Below are 24510 nucleotides of genomic sequence, written 5' to 3'. Positions count from 1 at the left end.
ACCCGCGACGCATTCCCCACCCACCCACCCCTTTCCTTTCCCCGCCCGACCAAAGCCTGCACCAACGCCGTCGCGCGAATGGGCCTTTCCCTTGCCTCCGCCTGGTTCAGGATGGGGGAAAAGTGTGACAAGAGTGGGGTTTGAACCCACGCCTCCAGGGGAGATCACGACCTGAACGTGACGTCTTAGACCACTCGACCATCTTGCCTCGGGATAATATCCAGAGCTTTGTATACCGACAGGGTCGGTAAAGGCGCAAAAAAGTATAGCACCGATTGGTTTCGATCCAACGACCTATGGGTTATGAGCCCATCGCGCTTCCACTGCGCTACGGTGCTGCTACAAATATCTAGACGTACACGAGAAGTCAAAGTCGTGAACGGACCCGCCAGTCTCTCCTTCGCAAAACTTTGAGTACGACCACACTTGAGTGAAAACACCATATTCCGTCCGATTTGTGAAGTTAAGCACTCACAGGCTCAGTTAGTACTGAGGTCAGTGATGACTCGGGAACCCTGAGTGCCGTACTCTTTTTTTGGCGGGCCCCATCGCCCGCTTTCGCCAATCCAGCGAGGAAGGCATGGCGTCGCCGCCCGAAAATTTCATGGACCCCGATGCTTGCGCCCACCCCTTTTCGCGCACGCCTCGCCGGAAACGGGCGCACGCAGACTTTCAGCCCAGCGTTGTCCAAAAGCGGCCACGCGTCAAGACGCCACGGCGCCCCCATCTAACGACGCACGGCGCTTTTTGTCACGCAAGCCTCCCCGAGAACAAGGCCAACAAGAACCCCCATTCCTCTTGCGGAGGATTGTCCCAAACACAAAACCCCGAAGGCCCCGCGTACGACACGCACGTTTCCGGGAAAGACGCCCCACCAAACCCCAGAGACCAATATATACAAACCGACTCCTCTGACCCTCGAAACACCAAGAGCGCAACAGCTCCGAGAAAACACCCACAATTCCATAAAAAACGCCACCTTCCAGGCAGTCACCCCCAGTTTTCGGCAACGAAAGAAAACGAAGCCCCGCCCCAGCAAAAAGGCAGAACCCCACCATCACCGACCCACCGAAACGCACGAGGCCCACAGCACAAGAAAGCGGAGAGACAACCGCCACCGTAACTAAAAACCCGGAACCAAACGCCGCTTTATCACGGCCTATCCTTGATTCACTGACGAAAAAAGCCCTTTTATTCCCCCCCCCAAAAAAAAATTCTTCACAGCCAAGACTGCCGAGGTGGTGCGGCTTTCCAAAAATCATTTGCAACGCGTTCTGCGCATGAGAGAAAAATCCATTTTTTAAGCCTTGGTTTACGATTCCTGAAAGAGTCCGAAAAAATCAAGATAAGCGTACAAACTGTTTGCATCCGCCTCGCTCTTACCAGCACCCAAGCCCATTTTTCACCAACAGAAAGTTAAGCCACCAGCCGCGGCGTTAGTTTTCGATGTTTTCTGGGCGTCAAATGTCCCGACCCGAGCCGGAAATAGCCACAAAGCCGCCGCAAAAATTCAAAACGAAAAAAACAAGCCCCGTTTTTAAAAGAGACGCACAAAAAGCTTTGGTTGCTCCAAAATTTGCTGCGCAAAACCCCGGCATGGGGAAATCACCGTTTCCTTGAACACAGCATCGCTTTACAGAAACCGATCAAATTTAACGAAAAAGCAACCGGTGAGGAGTCCGCAAAGGAAACAACGCCAAGGAATGCGCCCAGGCGCTGATGCGGGCGGAAAAAGGGGGCCCACGGCCACACCAACCAGCATGCAAACAGGCCCCTCGCCAGAGAAGATGCAAGGCCCGGCCCCGGGCTGCCCCCCGCGCCCACGCGTGGCGCTTTGGGCCTTTTTGGTTTTCGCCCGTCTGTCACAAAAATGCCCAAACGCATCCCCCCCCCCCCCGGCGGCTATTAGAATTATAAACACCACACGGATGCTTGGGGGAAACAAAAAGGGCGCCCCCCGGGAGGGGGCAGCGCACCGAAAACCAGACGCGCAGAGAACGCAAAAAGAAGCAACACGCATGATGAACACCAAAGCAACTAGAGCAAAAAGTGCGAAAACAGCGGACATGCACAAGCCACAAAAGCAAAACAGAAAAGCACGCGAAAGAAAGGAAAACTACCTGGCCGAGGACGCAAAAAGTTTGCGGGAAAAAAGTACGAAATTTAGGTAACAAGATCAAAGGGGACGCCCGCGTGCACAAAAAAATAGCACGCCACAAAACGACCTGACGGCAGCGAGTGCCGATGGCAAATCGAAACAGAAGCTAAAAGAAAAGAACCCCACCCACTCTGACCAAGACGATTCCAACGGCGGCGGTGAGAAAACATGCGCCGCGTCCCGCAAAAACATCAAAAGAGATGCGAGTAGAGAGAAGCACGCCTGTATTGGGACAAGCCAACGTTATCCAAAAAAAAACGGGAAAACCCTGGGAACCAAGATAGTCAGGAAAGAATGCAAAAGCACACGTTGGCCACTTTACAAAAAATACCCAAAAGTGCCATGGCAAGGAAAAGCTCTAGCGCCAAGCAAGGGCTCCCCCAGGCAAAAAAAAAAAGCACATGATGAGTAAGAAAATAAATCACCAGGCCCTTCGTTTGCGGAAAGTTGTTTCAACGAGTTGTGCGTTTTTGGATAAATTGCTGCAAAACATTGAAGCTATCAGGCAGGCCAAATAAAAAAATGGCGTGGGCTTTTGCCCGGGTCTTTTTTAGCTTTCAGACGGCCAAAGATGACCTTATCGCGCCCCAGAAACAGGAGCCCCATGAACATCAAAGCAACACCATTGAACTATAAAGAAAATTTTGCAACAGCAAAACAGGCCCGAAAGCAAATTTCTTTTCGAGTCCAACAATGAGCCATTGTTTCGGAGCGGCGCCAGAAACAGCCAGAAAACGCGCCACCGCAATTTTTTACGGAAACTTATTTCCTGTGCTTTTTTTTTTCGCTTTTGCCTACTGAAAGCGGCGCGGCGTGCGGGCCCTTTTTTTAAAAGCCAAAGAAAACGTTTTTTTGGAAAAGGGCCTTGGCGTGTCTGCTTTTGGCGGTTTTGAAAGGGGCGGCGCGGGGGTTTCACTTCTTCAGAAAGTTGCTGGCTGGCGCCTTTGTTTTCGGGTTTTATTCCGCCTACTGAAGCTTTCGGCGACCCACCTGCTTTCCCGCGCGGGGGGGGGTTAGGCTTCGGGGTGTGTGTCTTCTCCGTGCCCCGCGTGAGAATTTGGAACAAAAACACTAGTTTTTGCGAAGATTTACCCAAAGAGAAAAACCAGGCCAACACTATCCAACGCGCCCCGGAGGGCGCCACCTTTAACAAAGAAGAGGAGGCGTTTGTTTCGCCGTTTTCGAACCGAAATGCCTTTGATGACGTTTTAAAAATCAAAACCGGTGGGCGGTCACGGGGAACGCGGTGGCGGGGGTTGCGGTCGCGAAAAACAGCCTTCCCGGGGCCCCCCCCCCCCCCCCCAACTTTTTTTTATAGATTTGAACGGCGCCGGGCTTTTTTACTTCCGCGTTCCCCCTGTATCGCCCATGGCGGTGGGGCGTTTTCTTGAAAAACGGTGGCGGGCTGTCGGTGACAATGGCGGGCGCCGGCGGGGCCTTGTCGCAAGGGCGAAATGCAAAACGGGCGCGCGGGGAGGGCACCCCAAAAGGACGCCCTTTCGTATCTTTTGGGAAAATTTTTTCTTTTCTACTCCGTGAAAAGCGCGCGGCGGCGTCGCCAAAGGCGATAAAAATGCGCCGTTAAATATCCGCAACATCCGCTACGGGGATGGGTTTTTTTTTTCGGCCACCGCCGCCTTCGTGGCCTTGCGTGCCGCGGTCTGGGGCCCCTTTGCTCCCCGGCGGCCGCGCCCAAAGAAAACCGCCGGTTCGGAAAGGCGCCCGGCGTGCCGACGGCCGTTCGGCTTTTGTGTCTTCGTGTCGTGTGCGTTCTTTGTCGGCCCAGGGGGCCCCGCCGTTTCGGTGCATCGGGGCGCCTTTTGTGCGGCCAGCGGGGGTGGCCAAAAGCATGGCGGGGCAAAAGGAAGAAAAACAATTGGCGGGCCGCGTTTTCCGAATGATTCCCTAATATGTGAAAGATTTTTAATGCGTGAATCCTTGGCGGGACCGGCGCTTTTTTGCCGGGTGTCCGGGGGGCTGCCAAAGGCGGTTTTTATGTGATTTTGTGGGCCCCAGCCTTTGGGGTTGAGGCGGCTAGGCGCCGGCTTCGGCTTCCAGGGCAGGGGTCCTTTTTTTTCTTGCCGCGCGCGGCCTTCTTTTTTTTTTTTGGGAAGAGGGCGTCCCGAAAAAAAAGCGGGCGGGGCGGGGTGTTTTCATGGGTGGAAAAATGTCTGGTTTTCGCTTCCGGGCGCCGCGCCGCCGCCAGCGCGGTGTATGTGTGAATGGGATTCTGCCCCGAAAGGCGCCGCGCGGCAAAAACAAACGGGGGGGGGGGGGGGGCGGGGCGTTTGGCGGTGGGGGGGAAGCGCCGGGGGCGGCGTCTTGCCGGCGCGCGTGGCTTTTGGGGTTTCGTGGCCTCTTCCGGGCTGGCGGCTGCGTCTTCCCCCTGGGCCCCGAAGGGGGGAAACGTAATGGCCCCGGTGTTTTTTTCCTATCCTGGCCAAAGCGAAAGCCTTTCCCGTTGGCTTTTGCGAATTATGTAGTATTTTGGTTTGGGGCGTGGTTTTGATTTCATGTTCCGCTGCGAGGGCCCTCTGGTCGAGATTGTTGATTCGATGTTGGTGGGATTTGCGGTGTGGCTTTTTGGGTGCGTGCTCTGGTTGGGGGCGCGTGGCTTGGGGAAACGGGTTGGCAGGGTCTCGCCGAAAGGAAATGCGCGCTGGTGGTGGCGGTTGCTGCAGTGACCATGCCGCGCCTCTGCGCCGTGCTCGCCGCTAAGCGCCTGTGCTGAGGCGGTCGGTCCTTGTGTTGTGGGCTTTTTGGTTCCCTTGTTGCTTCTCTCGCTTGCTCTGTGTTGTGCGTGGTGTCTGGCGGGGGCTGGTGGGTTTCTGGCTGGCGCTGCGCTGGTTGGATTTTGGCAGCTTCCACCGCCATAGCCGACTTGAAAGCCACGATGTGTCGCTGCAATTTTTTCCTTTTTTTTTGTGTGTGTGTGTGTGTTTGTGTTGCGCGTCAGGTGCCCTTGTTCTCGGGGGCGTTTGGCGATGCGCTGGGGTTTGTCGGGTCCCTGGTTTGCTCCGTGTCGGCGTCGGCTCCTTTGGTTCTTTTTTCGCAGGGCTCGCCAGCTTCGCCCTGGTGGGGGCGGGTGCGTCATAGCCCCGCCAGCGCCCTGCCGCTTCTTTTGGGGGTTTTCCAGGCGCAAAGGGTGCGGGGAAGTCGGCGTGTTTTTCCGCCGCCGGTGCGGGCGGTGGGGTCCCCCGGGGGTGTTGCGGGGGTGGGGGGGGGGCGCGTCTTTTCTATCCGCGTGGTGTTTGCATGCCTTTGCGGCGGCCTTCGGCGGGTTTGGTTTGGGTTAGGGGCTGGGGCGTGCGGCGCTGGCTGAGGGGCCAGGGGCGGGGTGGGGTCTGGCTGGGGTTTTGAAAGGGTTTTGGGCGCGCTCGGTGGGTGGGGCGGCTGGCGTTGGTTTTTGCGGCGCTCCGCCGGCGGGCGCTGGGGCTGCCGGTGTTGGGTTCGCGGCGGGGGTGGTTGTGGTGCCCTCGTCGCTGGGGCGTTCCGCGTGTGGCCGTTGGGGGCCCCCGGCGGCGCCTCGCTTGGTGGGGGAAGGTCGCTTCCCCCTTCAGAAGTGCGCGAGGACCGCGGCGCAGATGGGGTTTGTGGCGGCGCAGCGCCCCAGCCAGCGTTTCAGCACGGCGTTGAACAGGCGAACGTCTCGCGGGGGGTCGGGCATCAAAAAGTGCGTGTGCACAGAGCAAAGCGGTGCCCCATCGTAGTGGACGGCCATCGGCGCTGGTTGCTGCTCGCTGCCCGGTGACGGCGCAGGGGCGATGGAAAAGCGCTTCGCCTCTTCGGCGACACTTCCGCAGCGCGACTGGAGGAGACGCCAGAACCCGTAGTTGTGCTGCGGTGGCAGTCGGTGCAGCTGCGCGCGCCGCTCAAAGACAGCCGCCACGTGCTCCAGCGAAGCCTGATCAAAGTACCGTGACGTCTGTGTAGCTTGTCGCCACTCCCACAGCACCTCCGGCGTGCTCGCGACAACGTAGCCGCCGTTGAAGGCACCGAAGATGGCCTCGTCGGATTCGCGAATCCAGTGCGGCGACAGGGCAACAGCCGCGGCTGCCGGCACGCAGGGCAGTTCGCGAAGCAGAATAATATCGCAGTCGAGGAAGGCCACGGTCGGCGTGCTTGGCTCTGCCGTCATCAACGCTAGCTCCATCAGATTGGCCTTTTCCATCATGAAGTCAGTGTGCCGTGCGGGGTACCACACGCCGCGTTGGCGCTCCATTTCCGCGCGTGAGATGACCGGGCCGTACTGGTCGAGACACAGTACCCACCGCACATGCGCATCGTCGTACAGAGCACGCAGCTGCGAAGTGGCGTCGGTGGCCGCTTCTGCGGCGTCGCGGACCTCGCTGCTGCAGCCGAGGTAGAGGGGTAGGGTGGGATGAAGCGTGCGGAGCGCTCGGTGGAACAGCGCAAGCTCAGCAACGCACTCGCGCGTTGCCATGGTGCAGACAGCATTGATGAGCTTGCTTGACATGGGTGAACGTTTCGTAGGCGGTGCGCAGTGGCGCTGCGCGCGGTGTCCTGTTCAACCTACAAGGTAAAATATGTGCAGTGTGCTCTTGGCGAGGGCAGCTGTGCCAGACGAAACGGTGGAGAGGCGTGAGACGGGACTGACAGGAGTAGACATGACGCCGTCTCCAGTGCTAGCGCGCATGAGGGGGCAGGTGTGGCAGGCAATGGCAGTTGCTGCTCTTGCGGCTGCTTTGGGCCCGAATCAAAGAGTTTTTATTCGAGTGTTTGTGTTTGGATAGGTCCCAGCAGACACCTTACGAGGCTGTGGATGCTGTGACGTCCGCGAGCACCTTGCGCAGGGCAAACTCTACATCGCGCTCGGAGATGTAGAGCGGCCGACTCCACCACGCGCCACCCGGCATCGCTGGCGACGATGCCTCTGTCTTTTGTTGAGACTCCCCCAACGCTGCGGTGCCCTGAAGAGGCGGCGGGGGTGGAAGGCCGCGGTCGCCAAGCCAGTGGCGCAGACAGTCCACACGCACGCGCGTCCACAGGTTGTCGTTGTCGTTCACCGAGCCGGTATCGACGGTGCTCTCGCGGCTGCGTTTTTTCGAAGGTGGTCCGCCGGCCGCCAGTCCACCACGTCGCTCCGTTTGTGCCAGCAAACTCCACAGCGAAGCGAGCCCCTGACTCAGGCGCCGGTAGTCAGCAATGGGCCGCACCACCGTTAGACCCTCGACTTCATGGACGGCCTCGGTGCCTGCTCCCTTACTGTCTGACAACTCCAGACGCTCCAGAGTAACGTCGTGCTTACTGTCAACGCGCAGTTGCAACCGTCGCCGTGACTGACGATGCTGAAAGGCCGCCCGCTCCTCGGCCTCCACCTGCGCGGCGATACCCTGCCGGTACACGGCAGCCACCGCCGCCTCCGACAGCAAGTGCACAAAGAAGTCTGCCACAACGGTGCACTGCGACTCTTCCTTATGCCGGCTTGCCGAACTCCTCACCGCGCCGCTAGACTGCAGATACGCGGCGAGTCGCGCAGCGACGTTGTGCAGATGTTGACGAGCAGCCGCCACCGACGCGCGAGATTCGTCTCCGTCTGCGTACCGCCCACAGACGCCGCCCCTCACCTCATTGGAGGCCGTCGTGTGAGCAGAGGGCGAGGGGACGGTCGCTGCGAACACCGGCGGCGGCTGTGCGAGCCGCTGCTGCTCCGCCGCTTCGCTCTCCAGTGCGTGGAGGGCAAAGGGTGGATGTTGCAACGTGCTCGCACAGAAGACGTCGTAGGGGTGGCTACGGCAGTACTCCTCGAGGCGGTCGATGTTGTCCAGGATGGCTGGCGTTGCTTTCCGGTCCTCTCGCACGCTGCGGCGGCCATCACGTGATTTGCTCAGCCATTGATCGATCAGCCCTTGCGGAAACATTCGGCCCGCGCCTGTGCAGGGGATCGTCTGTTGTTCGCTTCTTCTTTACGGTGAGTGTCCACGAGCGCAGAGGGGAGAGCGGGAGTTTCGGGTGGAGAGGCTTGGCAAGGGATACCATTGAGGACTGCGAGGGGTTGTCAAGAAAGGGCATGGCATACGTGAAGCACGAATTCGACTGCACATCATCTTGGTGTTCGGTCCCCACCTACGTGCCGCCCGGACGGCGAGGCGGAAGAGAGCGGGCGGAGGGAGGGGTGCGGAGGCTTTCAGTGTCGCTCTCGCTTCCTTTTTTTTTTCGTATGTCTCTCTCAGGTAAGAAGGTAGATCTACGCCAAACAGACACGAACACGAACACCCCTCATAGATACATATCCGCGTGTGGTAAGACTCGCAGACAGGGAGGGGGGAGGAGGAGGGGGGCCGCGGAGGGAGACGCTGTTACTGACTTAGACACACATAATATATACGCCACGCACACAGATAGTCACGCGCAGACTCCGCGGCCCACAACTGCTGCACCGCATCGAGCGCCGCGTCACGCCAGAACGCCGCGGTTGCCCTCGTTGTTTTGATTGGCCGTCACGGCCTGGTTCGTGCCAGGGCGGTTCAGCTTGTGCTTGGTCATGAAATCGTCCATCTGCTTCTCTTTCTCCATGAGGCCCTTGTTTAGCTGCCCGAGCGCTTCGCGGATGGCGGCTAAGTTCTCCTCAATGTCCGGCAGCACCTCGCCCACCGTGAGCTCCACTAGCGCGCCACCGACAAGGCGATGACAGCAGCGGTCCTTGTTGAGCGGGCGCAGCTCGGTCGCGACGAGGTCGTGCTCGTGGGACTCATTCTCCAGCTCGGCGATGCGGGACATGATGGCGCTCTGCTCCTGACGCATGCGATTGTACTGCTGCACAATCTGCTCCTCAGTGAGAGAGCTCTCCGACGCACTGGTGTTCACGCTCATTTTCTGGTCTGCGGAGCAGTTGTGTTGCACAGCCGAGGAGCGAAAGGTTAAAGAGGACAGCGCGACTGTCAAGTAAAGACGAACGCAGCAAGATGATGAAGGCAGACCTGTGACGCGGACCGATGACGCGTGATGTAGGGGGGTGGGTGGGTGGGTGGGGGGGGGGGGCTGAGAAACTCTTCTCGCGTAGGCGCAGTAAAACGGCGATCGTCACCGATTGACGTCGCCACGTGCGCACGGTACGTCCACAAGAAGACAGAGGAGGAGGAGGAGAGATGACGGTAGTGGTGGTGGAGGCACACAGAGGGAAGGAGAGAGGGAAAGACACACACACACACACACACACAGACACACTGCGGGGCGTGCGTAGCGGGATCGTTCCCAAGGCGGCGTACGTGATCGCCCGCGGTGCACGGGAGAGGACAAAAGGGGTAGGGAGGGGTGGGGGTGGGGAGGGATGATCGGGGCTGCTTCGGCAGTCGTAGCGGGACAGCTGTACCCCCACGCCGCTGCTGCCGGAGAGCCGCGCACCGCTTGTGCCCTGTCTCTTTCTTGCCTCCTTTTTTGCGCGTGTCTTAGTGGGGCGGGAGGTAGGAATGAGATGGCCTGCTCACGGCAGGTACTTGTGCGCCCGCGCGTTGACTAGAACACTGGGCTACTCAGATACGTCCACACGTTGTTAGCTTTCGTTGCGCGATTTAGGGGCTGAGCGTGGCCATCACGCCGGCAAAACGCGCGCCGCCACGGACTTCTCCAGCAGCCTTATCTTCTTCTCGTTCGCCTCCATCTTTTCATTCGCGAGTCCCAGCAGCGCCCAAACGTATGCCCGCTGAGACGCCACGTGGTTGACACCGTCAAGGACGACAGGCACCTCCAGTCCCAGTCCAGCAGCACCGCGGATGCCGCACATGATCTTTTTGCCAGGCGGGACAACGCCGCTGTTGCGGTACCCGCTGTCGCTAACGGCCGCCGAGTGCAGCAGCTTTGCAGCCTCCATCGTGCGGCACCGAACGTGCATCACAAACGGCTCCATCTTGAGCGACACGGTACCGCGCGTAGGAACGGGCAGTGCCGCAACCTCGTCTCCGCTCATTCCCGCCGCCACCAGCACTCCCTCCACTTCGCCATCATACATCTCAGCAAGCAAGGAACCAGGGGCGGCGCCGTGGCAGTGGGCGCTGCCGCTCACAGAGGCCATGTGAGCCGCGTGCTTCTCCAACTGCGCCGCATCCAGCGCTACGTCCTCCGGGGTGGTGGGTGCCCCGCAGAGGAAACCCACCACCTGCGCCATCTCCATCGGGCGCAGCATGCCGTGCTTCACGAATACCCAGCCAAGCGCCGCGTTTTCGCCACGCTTCATGCGCGGCCTCGGCGTTGCCGTCCCGTCGTCGGCCCCACAAGCCTCGCTGTGTTTGATGCTGTGGAAGAGGGCAATGCGTCCGCTGCAGCTGCTCGTGGTGACGTAGTCCTTGTGCGTGTTGAGCACATCCATCACAGGGAGACACTTCGCATCTACGCTTCCCTTGGGGCTCAGGTCACACACGTTTGTCTGCAGATTGGCCAGAATGTGCGCCTTGTGCGTGGCAAACTCCTTGTCCCGCTGCTTCTGCTGCTGTGCGGAGACGCCGTTTGCCGGAGCGAGCAGCCGGGGCTTGGCTTCTTCCGTCCTCGGTGGCTTCTTGCGCGGCGGCTTCACCTTCGTTGGGGCCGACAATGGGGGCGCATCAACAGTAGCCGTGACCGGCGCGGGCGCTGAACCAGGCGCGGTGTCAGACATGACAAGAGACGATGGACAAACGGCACCTGCCCGCCTGCGTACGACGCCGCGAGAGTATCTCCTTCACCGAGAAGAAAGCGATGACAATAAAAGGCAGAGAGAGGAGTGAGGTAAGCCCGTTCGCGTTAATTTTGAATCACGCATGTCGCGAGTGCAGAAAAGGTCCGCCCTTCCCTCCTCCCCCCCCCAAGCGCGCACGCGACTGCGTTGCCACCGTCATTACGGTCAATCCAGAGCGATCTGCAAGTCGTGGAGGGTTGGTGGTTGGTGCAAGAAGTCGAGGGTGGGGTGGGAGGAGGAGGGAGGAAGGAGGAGTGAGGAGAGGCCCCTCACACACTCCTGAAGAGGACAACGCAACATGGTAGCGGCCGCAACAGTGCGCAACAGGCGCAGTGACGACGACAGGGAGGGGGAGGGAGGCATGTGTGTGTGTGTGTGTGTCACAGAACAAACCCCTCCCGCCCCCTTCCCCACGTACAAACACCCAGAGAGAGAGAGGCGGCAGTGGAAGCGATGACGATGCCGACGGTTCTGTGCGGGTGTGATGAGCAGCAAACAAGCGACAACCACGCGCAATGAAAAGTTGGCGTTATGCATGACATCCCCCTCTCGCCTCTTCTTCACGTGTGCACGTGCGAGTTAAATCGAACCACCTTCATGAGCCGATCAGGGACGGCATCTCCACCTCGTCGAGCTCGTCGTTGCGGTCGGCTAACGGAAGGTGAGACGACGCGGTCAGGCCGATGTGCGACTTCGCCGCGATGGTGAAAGAGCGGCGTACGACAACGTGTGCGTGGAAGCAACTGCTGGCGTCCCGCGCGCCGAGCACGCCGGACGAACCATACACCGTTGCGGCATCTGCCTGAGCATTACTGGTGCGAGAGTGATAACGCAAGCCTTGCTCGAGAAGGCAACGCTGTACCACCCCCAGCAGCTCTGCAGAGCGAGCGCGTGGCGCTGCACCGTTGCTGCTGCTGCTGCCCGCCGGGGAATGAGCTGGCAGTCGTGCGTGGGGTGCGAGTACGAGTGCGCCGCAGGGGCCCGTTGCCACGCCCCCCTTTTCCTCGTCTCCCGGCGCGGATGCACCCGTCCGGCTCGACGTGTTGGTCTTGTCATCTGTGGCGCTGCGGCGACACCGCCGCTGCCGCACCACCGCAACAAGTCTGTCTTTTACAGACGTGAAGACCAGCCCAGTGAGAGGGACTTCGGCCGCCGCTGCTGCGTCCGCAGGCCAGCCGTGCACCGCGGCGTACTCCATGGTCTCCAACAGGGTGTGGTGGAGCGCGGTGAAGGACTTGTCCATGTTCGTGTTCGAAAGCACCAGAACCGGCAGCGATGCCGCCTCCACACTGTCGACCAGGTGAGCTTGGATGGTGCGGATTGCTTTGAAGGAGGCGATGTACCTGTTGTTTTGCGCCCGCATGGACATGCCGCGTGCGCGGATGCAGAGCCGCTCCAGGTGACTGTCCGCCTTGGGGATGCGCACGAGAACAGGAACGCAGGCCACACGCGACACGAGAAGCTCGGCGCGCTTCGCCGCCAGATATCGCGGAAGCAAATGCACCCCTTCCACCACGATCGACTCGCGGCGAGCGAGGAGGCGCGCCAGCATCCCGTCAAGGACGCGGAGGACCAGCTCGCACTGTGCATCGTACCCTTGAACGATGGCGTTCTCGTCGGCGCTCAGCGCATGCGGCACCGCAGATCCGTTATCCGCGGAGACGTGACCATCATCTGCCGTCACCTTGTGCGCCTCATACGTGGACACAAAGAGGGCCGGGAACTGCGCCTCGTGCCCACACAGGCGCGTCCGCAACACCTGACGCACTGTGTCGGTAGACAGCACGTTTGGGACGCGCAGCTGACTCGCCACCAGGCTGGCCAGCGTGCTCTTCCCTGCGCCGCTGGCGCCGCCGACAAAGATGACTACAGGCATGCGTCCGGACTGTTGCGCACACACCATGCTCCACCGGGAAAGCGGCCTCAGCGAAATCATCTGCCCTCGCAGTTCACTTCCCAACCACTTGATGATGCTCCTGCTCCACGTGACGGCGGGGACCCGCAGACAGTAGCGGTTGTGCTGGGACGCGTTCTGATCGTCAGCAGAGGACTGCTTCAGCCAGTCCGCCACGAGAACAGGCAACGGTACGGGCAACTGACGCACTGGTGAACGGAAAGGCGTCGATGCCGGTGATTCGTTGTCCAGCAAGACGACTGGCACAGTGAGGGCGGCTGCGGTGGTGTAGGCTGCCGAGAGAAGCTGTGCAAGCATGTGGTCGGCGGTCTTTCGAACGCGATGCTGCTTTATGCCACAGCAGAGCAGCACACGGTGAAGGGCGTAGCGAGTAAAGGTCGACGGCTCGCCCTCCGCGTTACCGATGCATCTTTGGAGCCGATCGGATGGCACGCACTCATCAGCGGACGGTGTAGAGTCGGACGTCACGCAGACGCGGTGAATGAGGCGCGAGAGCCCAATCCAGTACGACAGTGCTTCATCGATCGACGGCGGTGCCACAGGTGTAGGGACGGTGGGGCTTGATCCCGTCTGAGGTGAGGCAGTCGTGGCCATCGATACTGGGACACGAGAAGGGCACACACACACACACACACACCGGAGCAACAGGAGGACGAGAGAGGAAAAAGAGTGATAGACCAAGCGTGTGGGGGCAGCGACAGCAATACACAAACTGATGCGCGCGTGCGCCGGACGCTGGCGCAAAGGAGGATAGCGAGCGGTCGTTGTGGTTGTGGAGTCGAGCAATGCAGGGATGTTGGCAGTCACGAACGGACGTGCACACGCATACACACATGCAAAAATACACACGCGCGTACAAACGGCGAGCAACCGCTGTGGGGCCCCCAAGCATTAGTAGCTCTGGGGTCAGCACAGGAGAACAAGGGAGGGTAGAGTGCGGGAATGGGGGAGGGGAGAGAGATGAGGAGGATAGGAAGGGGGGGGGGCGAGTGATCGAAGACATCTCAGGCTCACAAGCACGACGCCGACGCGCAGCTACACCCTTGTGGAGCTGTGCGCACGAAGGCTTGCGCACTATTCATGCGTGATACAGCTCGGTGTGTGCACGCAGAGGCTTAGGCTACGGCAGAGAGAAAAACGCTCAGAAGAGGTGCGCGTGTTGGTGGTGGTGGCCCCACCCCTATTCTTTCTTTTCTGTTCTGGTGTTGAAAGGGCAACACACATATATATCCATATCCATATATATACACACCTCCATGTTCACGTGCATGTGCGCATGTGCCTCGCACTCGCGCACCTGAAGGTGGGAGGGGATGCTTTGTTGGAGCCGTGAATGTGTGCGTGTGTGTGTGTGTGTCGGGAGGGAGGGGGCCGGTGTAGAGAGGAAAGTCTGGACACGGTCTTGGTAACCAATTCTACACCTCCATCCCAACATCACAATAACAACGGGCAGCAATACTCTTTGTGCTTTTCGTTTGTTTTTTTTTTCTGCGCGGCGTCAGCGCGAGTGCCTTGCATGCGCACCTTCCCTCTCAGACGGACACGTACACCCCCCCCCCACAGGACCTCCCGCCATGAATCGTGCAATCAGCGCCAGCGCCGCCCAGTCCCTACAGTACACAGGCCGTGGCCTTGGCAAGGACGGCCGAGTCGCGCAGCGGCGCGGAAGGCAAGAGGACCTCCATCAAGTTCCGCCAAACTCCGCGGTCGTACAACCCTTTCAGGTCCTCCGTGAGCATCTTCTTAGCACGCTTGCGGTACGCTAGGTTCTCCTTCCCGCCCTCCTCGTACCCGGGTTCTGTCTTGGGTGGCGGGGGCTCCTTAAGCGCCAGAAGGGCCTTGGGCTTACGCTCGGCTACTTGTTCGAGGCGCTCGCGCACCTTGCGTGACTCACGGTATACCAAATCCAGCGTCGGCAGCGTCACCACAAACTCCACTGTGTCGTCGATCTTGTTGAGGTCGTTGACTGTCAGGTTCGCCACCGCAAAGGTCATCTGATAGCCCCAGAACGCGTACAGCACGAGGCCGATGAAGAAGGCGAAGAAGAAGAGACACGCCTCAAGCAAGTGGAAGTTGACGAGGATCGCCAGGTATTGGGAGAGGTTCAGCGGGACGGTGCGGCCGTTCGGGTATCGCAGCACCCACCCCCACGCGTGGTGTGTCACGAGAAACTGGCGAGTGTTGCGGAAGAGGTCGATGCAGGCCCAAGTGCAGGACATGGCGTGGCACAGAAGGAAGCCGAGGAAATAGCGCGTTGTCCGCTCTGCCACGTCGTTGTTGATCCACGGGCAGTGATGGTCGTACCGGCGCACGCACCGATGACACAGACGGCAGTGCTTGCTGCGGCTGGGCCGAGAAACATGGCAGGTGGTGCAGCTCTGGCCTAGCTGGACGGGCTGTCCCACAGTCGGGCTTGTGTACTCCTTTTGCGCCCTCGTGAGCTGCGCGGCTGCCTCATCGGAGGCAATGGCGTACACCATGCCGTCCACAATATACCGGTGGTTCAGCACGAACTCCTCCGCGGGTGAGAAAAGGAAGGACCGGCGGGATTTGGAGTTGCCCGGTGTCGTGCCCTGACCGGCGATACCCGCCCTGCTCTTTGCTGTTTCACGCGACAAGAGCCTCTTCTTGGCGCCGGTGGCAGCTTTGGTCGCAAATTGCTGCCGCTGCGCCGCCCTATCGGCTTCCGCCGTCACGGTGCCCGGGTCGGAGAAAGTGGCGCAGGCCCACAGGAACTCGGAGAGCACGACGAGAACCCACGACACTGCCTTCGACGTGATGGATGCCTTGAGCCGCGGCAGGGAGACGAGCAGGTACAGACCCTCCACCGTCCACACGAGGACAACGTAAAAGATGACCATGAACCAGTTACGCTCGTGGATTGTGTGTTTTGCACAACGACTGCAGCACAGCCGGCCCTTGCGCTGATCACAACCAAAGCAGCAACTCACACAGAACCCGCACACGCACAGCGGGACGCTGGTGAGGAGGCGATGGAGCTTGCCGACGACGCCGTCGCGGTGATATCTAGTCGGGCCCATGATGACGATGTACATGAAGGTCCCAACCAGGGCAATGGCACCAATGAAGGTGCCAAATATAAGCATCAACATGGCGCCTTCGCCTCTTTGTCTTTCTCGCGGCTGAGCTACACGTGTGTGTGTGCGTGACTGTGTGTATGTCTACGTGTATGCGGAGGGAGACACAGAGAGAGAGATGTGGTGGTCGGTTGGGTGGGGTGAGGATGCGGGGAAGGGGGAGGGGGGAAGCGAGGGAGAGGAGAGCGGCGAGCTGATGAAGGAGCCGAGGAGGAGGAGACACCGCCGTGAGCGTGTCTGCGAGGGATGGAAACGCCGTCGTGGTGGGGTTGTGGTGGAGGCGGGATCAAAGAGGGCACCCCTTGTCACACTATCGATCCCCCCTCCCCCGAAGAACAGGGGAAGGGAGGGAGATGAGGGGAGGGGGAAGCAGAAGGGGGGGGGTGCACTACACGCGCAGAGAGACGGGCAGCGCGCACACGTGCGTGCACGTCTCTCGCTCGTTCTCGCCCTGTACGTGTGCGCTGATGTGGCTGCGCAAGAGTTGGCACCCGTAAAGGAAATAAATAGAGAGTGGCAAGAGGGAGAGGGGGGGGAGGGGTGCAGGTGTCAAGAGTCCATCATATGCCAAACACCACCTCTAATTCTGTCGAGGGGCGGATGACCTTGTGTGACCGGGGTACGAGGGAGGCAAAATACGTGGCAAGGAGGGAGAGAACAAGACAGCCAGAGAGGGTAAGGGAAAGAGGCCCTTTCAACCAACAGCTGCGAGTTGCTGTGTCTCTCTCGCTCTTTCTTGCCCATTCCCTTCACCCCTTGTCGTCCTTGTCCTGGGCCCGCTTGCTTCTCTGACCTGCATTTTACAAAGATATGCTGCTGCAGCTGCTGCTGCTGCCGTGGTGGTAGTGAGAGGGTCACCGGAGAGATGGCGCGGAATGCGGTTGAGCGTTAAATAGGTGGCGTATGCAGAGAGGGAGGGAGAGGCACTTGGTGACGAGGATGTCTGCGGACGCTGTGAAAGATCGAGCCACGTTGCCAGCGCCTCTTCTTTTCCTCTCGCAGGTGGTGGTGCATGACTCACTCAGACACGCTCATGCACACACACACACACACACACACGGGCAGCGGGCGAGCGGAAAGTGCCACGGGAGAGGTTACCGAGAGTAGACGTCGTTTGGTCGTCGATTGCGCTTGTGTCGGTGCTGCGGTGGGATGGGGTCAGGGAAGGGAACATATGCGGATGGTAAAGAACCGGGCAAACAAGCAAGAAGGCCTCTCCCCTCCTCTTTGTTTTTTTCGCTTCAGCTTCACGGCTGCACCGGGCCGTCGTCGCTGTCGCCGCCGTGAGACACCTTCGCAGTTGGGTCCAGGTGGCAGGGTTTCACTGTCTTCCGCAGCGGCTCCGCAGCCACCATCGGCTTTCGCACATTGGCGTCGAAGTCCATTGAGGAATCCATGATGGGCCTGAAAGGACTCGGGACGTCGCTGCTTTCTCGGGGCACCGCCGCGGGTCTGGACTCCATCACCAAAGGCGACGTGGGCGTCATGAGGCGGTGATAGATGACCCCTGGAGAGCGGAACGCCGTCACGACGGCCGTGGCCGTCATCGAGTCATCTTCCTCTGCGCCACCGTTGACGCTCTGCTCTAGCAGGGCAGCAGCACTCATGACGCTGCCCGTACCGCTCGCACTTTGGTCGCCAGCGGTGGCCGGTCGCGAGTCACGTGAGTTGTTCTCCTCGGCGACCGTAACCGACGTTGGCGGGACCTTGGCTACTGAGATGACACTTTTGTTGGGCGGGCCCGAGTCAGCACGGCGCAAGGCCTGTGCCCCCGCAGAAGCCGAAAGGGGCTCACCAGAAGCCGGTATGCCATCCGTGACGAGTGTCGGTGGGCCTGCTGTGCCGATAACGCTGTCCAGCACGCCACTGCTGCTGTTGCTGCTGCTTGCCGGCGACGATGCCACTCTTTTGCCGCCGGGGTGACGCGCCGCTTTTTCTGGAAGCGCGAAAGTCTCCTGCAGCGGTTGGTGGGGAGGGTTTCCTCCGCGGCTGCTGATCTTGACCGCCTCGAAGCGCTCTGATACAGGGCGACGCAACGGGGTGCTGACGCCGGAGCCGCCGCTGCCGCGGTTCGAGCTGACCATGATGTCGATAGTGAAGGAGTGGAAGGAGCTGCTGCTGCGCCGTTCAGTAGAGGCGGCAACGGCGGCCGTCGATGCGATAGGGGAGAGGATCTGGCGAGAATGCTGCTTCTGTGGTGGCGCGTTTCTGTCCCCCGCGCGCACCGGTGAGGCGCTATCCATGTTGCCTGTGTCGAGGGCAGGGACGACCATGGGGTTCAGGTTGGAGTTGCTTTCGACCGTCGCGCCGCCGCCCCCTGGCGGGGCACCGTCGGCTTGGGTGGGTGTAGCGATGTGGGATGAGGACACGGCGAGCTGCTGCTGATGCACTGCGATAAGTTCCTGGCTGCGGATGCGGCGGTGCACGGATGCGCGTGCCGACCAGGGCGCGATGTTGTAGTCGAGGTGTCGGTGAGTGCTACCGGAGCGGTGGCGGACGGCGCTGTTGTTGGGCGAGGGGCCACCGGATGGGATGTTCGCCGGCGGCGGAGAGTGGCAGACAGGAAAGGACGACGACCCGCCCACCGGCCCACCTGCCACGGCAGGCAACGGAAACCGGGCCGCCCCAGAGATCATATGCGAGGCTTGCGGCGCCATCTCCGTCGTGCGCCGCTGGAGGTTTCCGTACGCCTGCCACTTGATGTCGTTGTGTCGCTGACGGCTCAGCCGGGAGTTGGACATCAGCATCGGCGCTGTAGGCCGCATCACGCTCGGCATGCCTCCGTCTCCTGCCGCCGTGTTCATGTCGCTGCTGCGCGCCGAGCCGTTCGTCGCAGCTTGCCTTTGTCTCTGTGCTTCAAATCGCCGCACCGTGTAGCGGATCGCGTCCACCCACTGGTCCCGCTGCTCGGGCGAGGCGGCGTAGAGGGTGATACGCTTTGAAAGGCTCGGCAGGACGAGCTCGAAGCAGTTGACCGTGCCCAACGACGGGTCATCGCGCGCTTCCACCACGCGCAGCCCTGAAAGCGGCATCGTGCCACGCACGCGGAAGCGGCCGTTGCTGCTCTCCTCCGCATAGCACATCCTCGCTGATGCGCAGCGCGGCGACGTCGACGAAACAGCTCTGCAGCCGTTTACGGTAGTTCGGCAGCAGCGCGCCGCTCTCCACCAGGCACCGTGCCACGTGGCTGTAGCGGCGCAGGATGCTTAGCGGGGTGGCAAGAAGCACCAGGAGCGTGCGGAAGCCTTCCCACATCGCTGGGATAGGAGGGAGGCGGGCTGCAGGGGACGAGGCTGCCGCGGTAGGGCGAGAGCGTCGAGCTCCACCGCTGCCGCCGGCCAGTGCTCTTGCCGGCGGCAGCGCCTGACCCTGCCCGCCCGCCGCGGTGCGCTGCTGCAGCTCCGGGGACGCTGGTATGCACACCCGATCATCATCTGGCATGCCGGATGGCCCGAAGGAGCGCCAGAGAAAGTCCAAGAAGAGATCGTTTTGCAGAATTGTCTTCTGGTCCATTTCCGACAGGTGCGTGAGGGAGGCCGCCGACACCCCGGATGACCCCGATGACTCTGCGCACCATCGCCACAGTCGCGACAACCGAAGCAGCTGCGGAGCTGCTTGCTGCGTGTACTTGACTGTGTACATCATGTGCTCCGCCATGAAGTGCTTCATCAGCTCAGACCCGAAGAACTCGCAAACCATGATGCCAATCTCGTTGTAGACGCTACGAGCGCCTGCAGCCGGGCTGGCGGAAGGGTTACGAAGGGCTGAAGCGTGCTTGCGTGTGTTGAGGGCGGCGTCGGGGACAGGTATGGCAGCAGAGGAGTGGAGCACCTCGCTGCTCGCAGTGTCCTGCGTCGCTGGATGCAGCTCATCCACAATTTGGGTGAGTCGTAGAAGGACCTTGTCGAGCTGCTGCACGAGGGTGAGGTGCACCGTATACAGCGTAGGTAGATTGGCGAAGATGGCCCAGTACCGACTGAAGGTCAGCGGGACGCGCGCCTCCGCCCTACTGGCCGACGACGACGAGGAGGCTTTTGTGCTCACCGCACCTGTTCTCGAAGCTTTCCTGGATGTCTTGCGCATCCTTCCAGTCGATTTGGCCGTCTTGGGCGGCGTTGCCTCTTTCGGCGCAGGCGCCGCCGTCTCGACCACGGCGGGCTGGGGTGGCAGGCGTCGCGCTTTCACCTCATTAGCTGCCGCGGCGGCCATTGTCGAGGGCACCGACGGATGTGCGTGCTTGGCGGGAGAGCTGTAGCGGTTCAACACACTGGCCGATGGCGAGCTCAGCTGTGGAATGGCCACGACCATGGGCCGCTGGCTTGGCGGCAGACACACGTGGGCCAACGGATCGTGCACATTCTCGATAAGGTAGCTCAGCTGTGCCAGTGTCACCTCCTCGTCTTGCAGGAGACGGTGCAGAACGCGGAGGCACGCCACGGCAGCATCAGCGGCTGACGTCTGCAGGCTGTTCATACGACAGTGTGCAAAAGGGAAGGGAGCCAAAACAAAGATCAACCAATGCACGGAACAGACAGGCAACGCTGCTGGCGTATAGAGGCGCCGCTGTCGCCTCACTCTCTCCGTGTGTGTGTGTGTGTGTGTGTGTGCCGTTGGCGCCGAAGCGCGCAACGAACGAAAGGGTAATGGCGTCTCCGCCACTGGGCTCCCACAAAGGCAGACAGGCAGACACAGACAGGCGGGTAACGCAATGAGGAGGAGGAGGAGTAGTAGGAGGGGGGCTCGTTGACTTGAAAAAAGAAAAAAAAACCAGCAAGCGACTAACAACAACGAAATCAGAAAGCGAAATGGGTGGGGTGGGGGTGGTGTGTCTGAAGAAGGAGGGAGGCGAAACGTGCGCGTGCGGTCCGCAGGTTTCCCTCCGCCCGCCTTTCCCGGCTCTCGTTGATCACGCTCGCACCGTCGCTGTGTGAGTGCACCTCCGATCGCCCTCTTTCCTATCTCTCCCCGCTTTCTTTTCTTTTTCGACGACACGTGACAGCAACAACAACGATCGAGCAGCGACGGATGAGGCTGGGAGGAAGGGGGGAGGGGAGATAGATATGGATATATATATATATGTATGTATTGTATTGGGGTCCTCCTCTGTGGGACTGTAAGCGCCGGAGAGAAGCCAAAACCACACAAGACAGAAAACGCTTGACACACGCACGCGCACACGCCGCGCGAGAAGCAGACACAGACAGACAGACAGAAAATAGATGGAACGAGGCGAAGGACGAGGGAGAGAGGCAGGGACGGAGAGGACACTGCGCGCCGTGCCAGCTTGCTAGGAAACGGAGGGTGGGAAAACGAGGGCGGGTGTGGTGGTGGGTCGCGATGGTCGCCGTGCAATGGTGAGGGTAAGCGTGCTTGTGGTGGGAACGGTTCACCTCCACCACCAACACAAGACACAAAAGGGACAGAGCCATTCAACGAGGGCAAAGCAGGGGCAGAGAGAGAGAGGGAAACGGGGAGAGACACAGGCGAGTACAAGGGGAATGGTACTCTCTTTCACACACACAGAGGGAGAGAGAGAGATGGAGATGGACATTGATTCACGCGCGTGCGCTCATCTGTGCATTCAGGTCACCCACATGAAATGGCGAGCGAAGAGGGGGTAGGGAGGGGTATATATATATATGTAGGTATGCATGTTTGGGCCGCGGACGAGGAAACACCGGAGCCGCAGTGCGATGTATGCAGTTCGGAAGGTAAAAAAGAAATGGAATTGCGTTCTTTTTTTTCGCTTCTTCCTCACGCTTTTTCGTGTGTATTTCGGAGTTGAGCAGAAGGGAGCGCGCGCAGAGGGGGGGGGAGGGGCAACACACAGGCGTTGATTTGTACGAAGAGGGAGAGAGGCGACAGTTGTCAAGCAGTAGCGAGGGGCGCATACGTACGAACTCGTGTCTGTCTCTGTGTCTGTGCGTGAATTCGCGCAATGGCTTCGAAGATGGAGGTCATCGCAGCTCTCGTCCGTCCATGCACTCGAGCAGCCACCCAATCCGCTTGCGATGCAGCTCGCCTTCACGCAGCATGTTGGCGTGCGTCACGGCGGTGGCGGTGGCGGCGGCGGCTCCCTGCGGTACGATAAAGGAAGCGGGCTGGAAGGTGTTGCGCAGGTCTTGCAGCTGCGCCACAGACGCGATGACGTTACCAAGCCCATTCGCGAAGAACCAATCCCGCACCGCTGAGTCGAACTTGGAGGCGCTGCCGAAGTCGGTGGAGTACGGTATCTGTTGCCCATCCCGGCCAAGCGGGTTGTCGTGCACCGCGTTCTCTAGCATGCGCTGCAGGAGTGGGTCAGGGTTCGGCTCGACAACACCGCCGCGACCGCGGGGGCTGCTTGTTCCCTGTGCCTTGCTCGCGGCTGCCACATACCGGCGCAGGGGCGTCACCTGCTGCAGAAGCACGCTAATCGTGTTGAGCACCGCGGCACGGATCGGGGTGGGCATAAATGGACAGTAGGCCAGGTTCAGCATGGCCGTCACGCCGCCGGTCTGCACGAAACGGCGTAAGCTCGACGGGTTGTAGTGACAGGAGGCCTCGACAGCGTCCACAAGCGCCACGACGACGCGGACAAGCGACGGGTCGACGGAAACCTGCGAGCGACCCGACTCTCGCAACGCCGCTGTGAAGGCTGCTGCTGTGGTCGCGGACGAGGTGCCGGGCGTGCGCGCACCAGTCACACTGCCGTGGTTCGTGCTGAGGCCTCTTTTCCCACGCTGGCACGTTTGCTCTTCGCCTTCCCGCTCCTCCCGCTCCCGCCGCTGAGATGTGAAGAGCGCGTCGATGTGGCTGCGCATACACTGGAACACCTCCGTCGCGTAGTACAGCAGGCACCCCTCAGCGCAGCAACGTCGCTGGTGGTAGAGTATCAGGCATGTGCCCTGGATGTAGCGGAGGGCCAGCTCCTGCTCTTCGTAGGTGACTGCTGTCGCCGCTCGCAGTAGTTTGTTCTCTGGTGGTGGTGTCCCTTGGGATGCCGCGCCGCTCGCTGCCCCCGCAGCACTTCTCGACGTTGTCGGAAGCGTAGTCCACTGCAGCGCCACGTCACTCGGCAGCTGAACGCTGATGGGGGCGCCGGTGCTCATGGCATTGCGCACCTCCAGCCGAGGTACGAGGATTGTGTTGAAAATTGAGCTCGTGTAGTCCACTCCTTCCAGCGCGTGCTGCACAACGTCCCAGGAGGGGCTGCGCAACGCGTTCGCGCAGCGGGCGGCGGCCGCCTCGTTGTCGCGACGCTGCGGCAACTCAGAGGAGGGAGGGCGCTGGTGGTGGGGGTAGTGTCCATGGGCGACGGCTGGCGACGACCCGCCCAACACCTCGACGCGCACCGCGTCGTAGGGCGGGAGCACCAAGTTGGATTGCCCCGTTGGCGCGGCTGCAGCTGCACTGTCGGTGTGGCGCGCATCGGACTTGGTCTGCTGCTGCTGCTGTTCTTGCTGTCGCTCAGCCGACTCGATGGAGGCCTGCGTCGTCCATTGCAAGAGTTGAGCCGTCGCCTCCTTCAACCCCTCCACCCGCACCGTGTGCAGCTTTGACGACATCTTCTGCACGCTCAACCGCAGCCGCGCCGCCACTTCCCGCTCGGCTGCCTCACGCAAGGCGAGCTGCAGAAAAGGGGTGGTGTAGAAAGTGTCCACAGCGGCGGCGACGGCGATCGCATCGCTACCTGTGCGTAGGCTGTTTGGGATGGGGCGCGGCTTGGCTCGGCTGTACTGCGCCCTGCGTCGGAGCGCTGTCGGCGTGTTCTCGATCGCAACAAGGCCACCGTCCGGTTGCTGTGCCTGCTGCTGCTGCTGCTGCTGCTGCGTAAGCTTGTCGACTCTGTCGCTGTCATCCCGCTTCTTATCATCGGTAAACATTGGGGTGACATGAGAAACGGTGCCGCCGCCGCCAGGGGAGGCGCGGTGCTTGGACCTCTGCATAGGGGAGCGGGTACTTGCGGCGACGCCCGAGCCGACGGCGGTGTCTCGGTTGATGAGGTGGTGGTGATGCCGGTGCGAGAACTGCGCACGGGATGCAAAGTAGTACGGATCATTTATGCTGCGGCGGAGCAGCAGTACTGAGGGCGAGACGAACGTTCCAGCCGTGGTGGTGGTCGGCGACCGGGTCGTTGACGATGCGGCGTTTGCAGCTGCCGCTCCTGATACCGCCACCGACGCACTCGAAGGGGAGCCGTCCAGCCCGACCGGTACGCGTGAGAAGGACGGCTGTGGCATTTGAGGGTGGGGGAGGGGGCGGAGGTCGTTATGTGTAGAGTCGTGCCAGCCGGCCGTGTTGATCCGGTACCAAGCGTAGCTTGTTCACTTGTGTACTTCTTGTACACACATGTGCTGTCGCCAGCACAGAGATTAGAAGAGGTAGGGGGGGGGTGAGAGGTGAGGAATGGCGAGCGAGACGTCGACGGTGCTCCAGGAAAGACAGTGTTCAGAGGGCTGCCTGTGCAGGGGGTGGGTGGGTGGGTGGGGGTGATGGTGGTGGCCGTGCGCACTGACCGCCGTGACGGACGCATGCCGGGTATGCTTTCGCCTTCTCGCAACGCGTCCACTCCACCATGCACAGGCCCAGCAGCTGTGCAAGTATACACAGCCACAGCCGCATCCACCTCTGTGGCACCGCGGCGATGCCAAGGAACAAGGCTGGCGAACACCGTTTGGCGCCGCTC

The 24510-nt window shown here is 60.7% G+C and overlaps 8 protein-coding genes and 3 non-coding genes across 11 annotated transcripts; 1 reads left to right on the top strand and 10 right to left on the bottom strand.

Moving 5' to 3' along the window:
* Positions 1-125: 125 nt before the first annotated feature.
* LINJ_09_tRNA2 lies at positions 126-208 on the bottom strand. The gene has a single exon. It is a non-coding gene; the product is annotated as a tRNA-Leu (tRNA).
* Positions 209-266: 58 nt separating this feature from the next.
* LINJ_09_tRNA1 lies at positions 267-338 on the bottom strand. The gene has a single exon. It is a non-coding gene; the product is annotated as a tRNA-Met (tRNA).
* Positions 339-456: 118 nt separating this feature from the next.
* On the top strand, positions 457-572 carry LINJ_09_rRNA1. Its single transcript, XR_001203145.1, has one exon. It is a non-coding gene; the product is annotated as a 5S(M5) ribosomal RNA (ribosomal RNA).
* A 5142-nt stretch (positions 573-5714) lies between these two features.
* On the bottom strand, positions 5715-6635 carry LINJ_09_0740 (conserved hypothetical protein; the record flags this gene model as incomplete). Its single annotated transcript, XM_001463494.1, has 1 exon — positions 5715-6635. One exon carries the CDS (start codon positions 6633-6635, stop codon positions 5715-5717), a length of 921 nt encoding a protein of 306 aa, XP_001463531.1.
* Positions 6636-6927: 292 nt separating this feature from the next.
* LINJ_09_0730 (conserved hypothetical protein) lies at positions 6928-8040 on the bottom strand (the record flags this gene model as incomplete). Its single annotated transcript, XM_001463493.1, has 1 exon — positions 6928-8040. The coding sequence occupies one exon, from the start codon at positions 8038-8040 to the stop codon at positions 6928-6930; it is 1113 nt and encodes a 370-aa protein (XP_001463530.1).
* A 535-nt stretch (positions 8041-8575) lies between these two features.
* On the bottom strand, positions 8576-8992 carry LINJ_09_0720 (putative prefoldin subunit 2; the record flags this gene model as incomplete). The annotated part of the gene is made up of 1 exon (XM_001463492.1): positions 8576-8992. One exon carries the CDS (start codon positions 8990-8992, stop codon positions 8576-8578), a length of 417 nt encoding a protein of 138 aa, XP_001463529.1.
* Positions 8993-9710: 718 nt separating this feature from the next.
* LINJ_09_0710 (conserved hypothetical protein) lies at positions 9711-10769 on the bottom strand (the record flags this gene model as incomplete). Its single annotated transcript, XM_001463491.1, has 1 exon — positions 9711-10769. One exon carries the CDS (start codon positions 10767-10769, stop codon positions 9711-9713), a length of 1059 nt encoding a protein of 352 aa, XP_001463528.1.
* A 655-nt stretch (positions 10770-11424) lies between these two features.
* LINJ_09_0700 (conserved hypothetical protein) lies at positions 11425-13338 on the bottom strand (the record flags this gene model as incomplete). Its single annotated transcript, XM_001463490.1, has 1 exon — positions 11425-13338. The coding sequence occupies one exon, from the start codon at positions 13336-13338 to the stop codon at positions 11425-11427; it is 1914 nt and encodes a 637-aa protein (XP_001463527.1).
* A 1016-nt stretch (positions 13339-14354) lies between these two features.
* On the bottom strand, positions 14355-15857 carry LINJ_09_0690 (putative Zinc finger DHHC domain containing transmembrane protein; the record flags this gene model as incomplete). Its single annotated transcript, XM_001463489.1, has 1 exon — positions 14355-15857. The coding sequence occupies one exon, from the start codon at positions 15855-15857 to the stop codon at positions 14355-14357; it is 1503 nt and encodes a 500-aa protein (XP_001463526.1).
* Positions 15858-17089: 1232 nt separating this feature from the next.
* On the bottom strand, positions 17090-20315 carry LINJ_09_0680 (conserved hypothetical protein; the record flags this gene model as incomplete). Its single annotated transcript, XM_001463488.2, is given in 2 exon segments — positions 17090-18925; positions 18927-20315. Coding segments are annotated over 2 exon segments (3225 nt in total).
* A 1484-nt stretch (positions 20316-21799) lies between these two features.
* On the bottom strand, positions 21800-23770 carry LINJ_09_0670 (conserved hypothetical protein; the record flags this gene model as incomplete). The annotated part of the gene is made up of 1 exon (XM_001463487.1): positions 21800-23770. One exon carries the CDS (start codon positions 23768-23770, stop codon positions 21800-21802), a length of 1971 nt encoding a protein of 656 aa, XP_001463524.1.
* Positions 23771-24510: the final 740 nt, after the last annotated feature.

This window comes from Leishmania infantum, chromosome 9 (genome assembly GCF_000002875.2).
Source record: "Leishmania infantum JPCM5 genome chromosome 9".
NCBI classification, from domain to species: Eukaryota; Euglenozoa; class Kinetoplastea; order Trypanosomatida; family Trypanosomatidae; genus Leishmania; species Leishmania infantum.
This window is presented reverse-complemented; position numbering and strand designations above follow the sequence as displayed.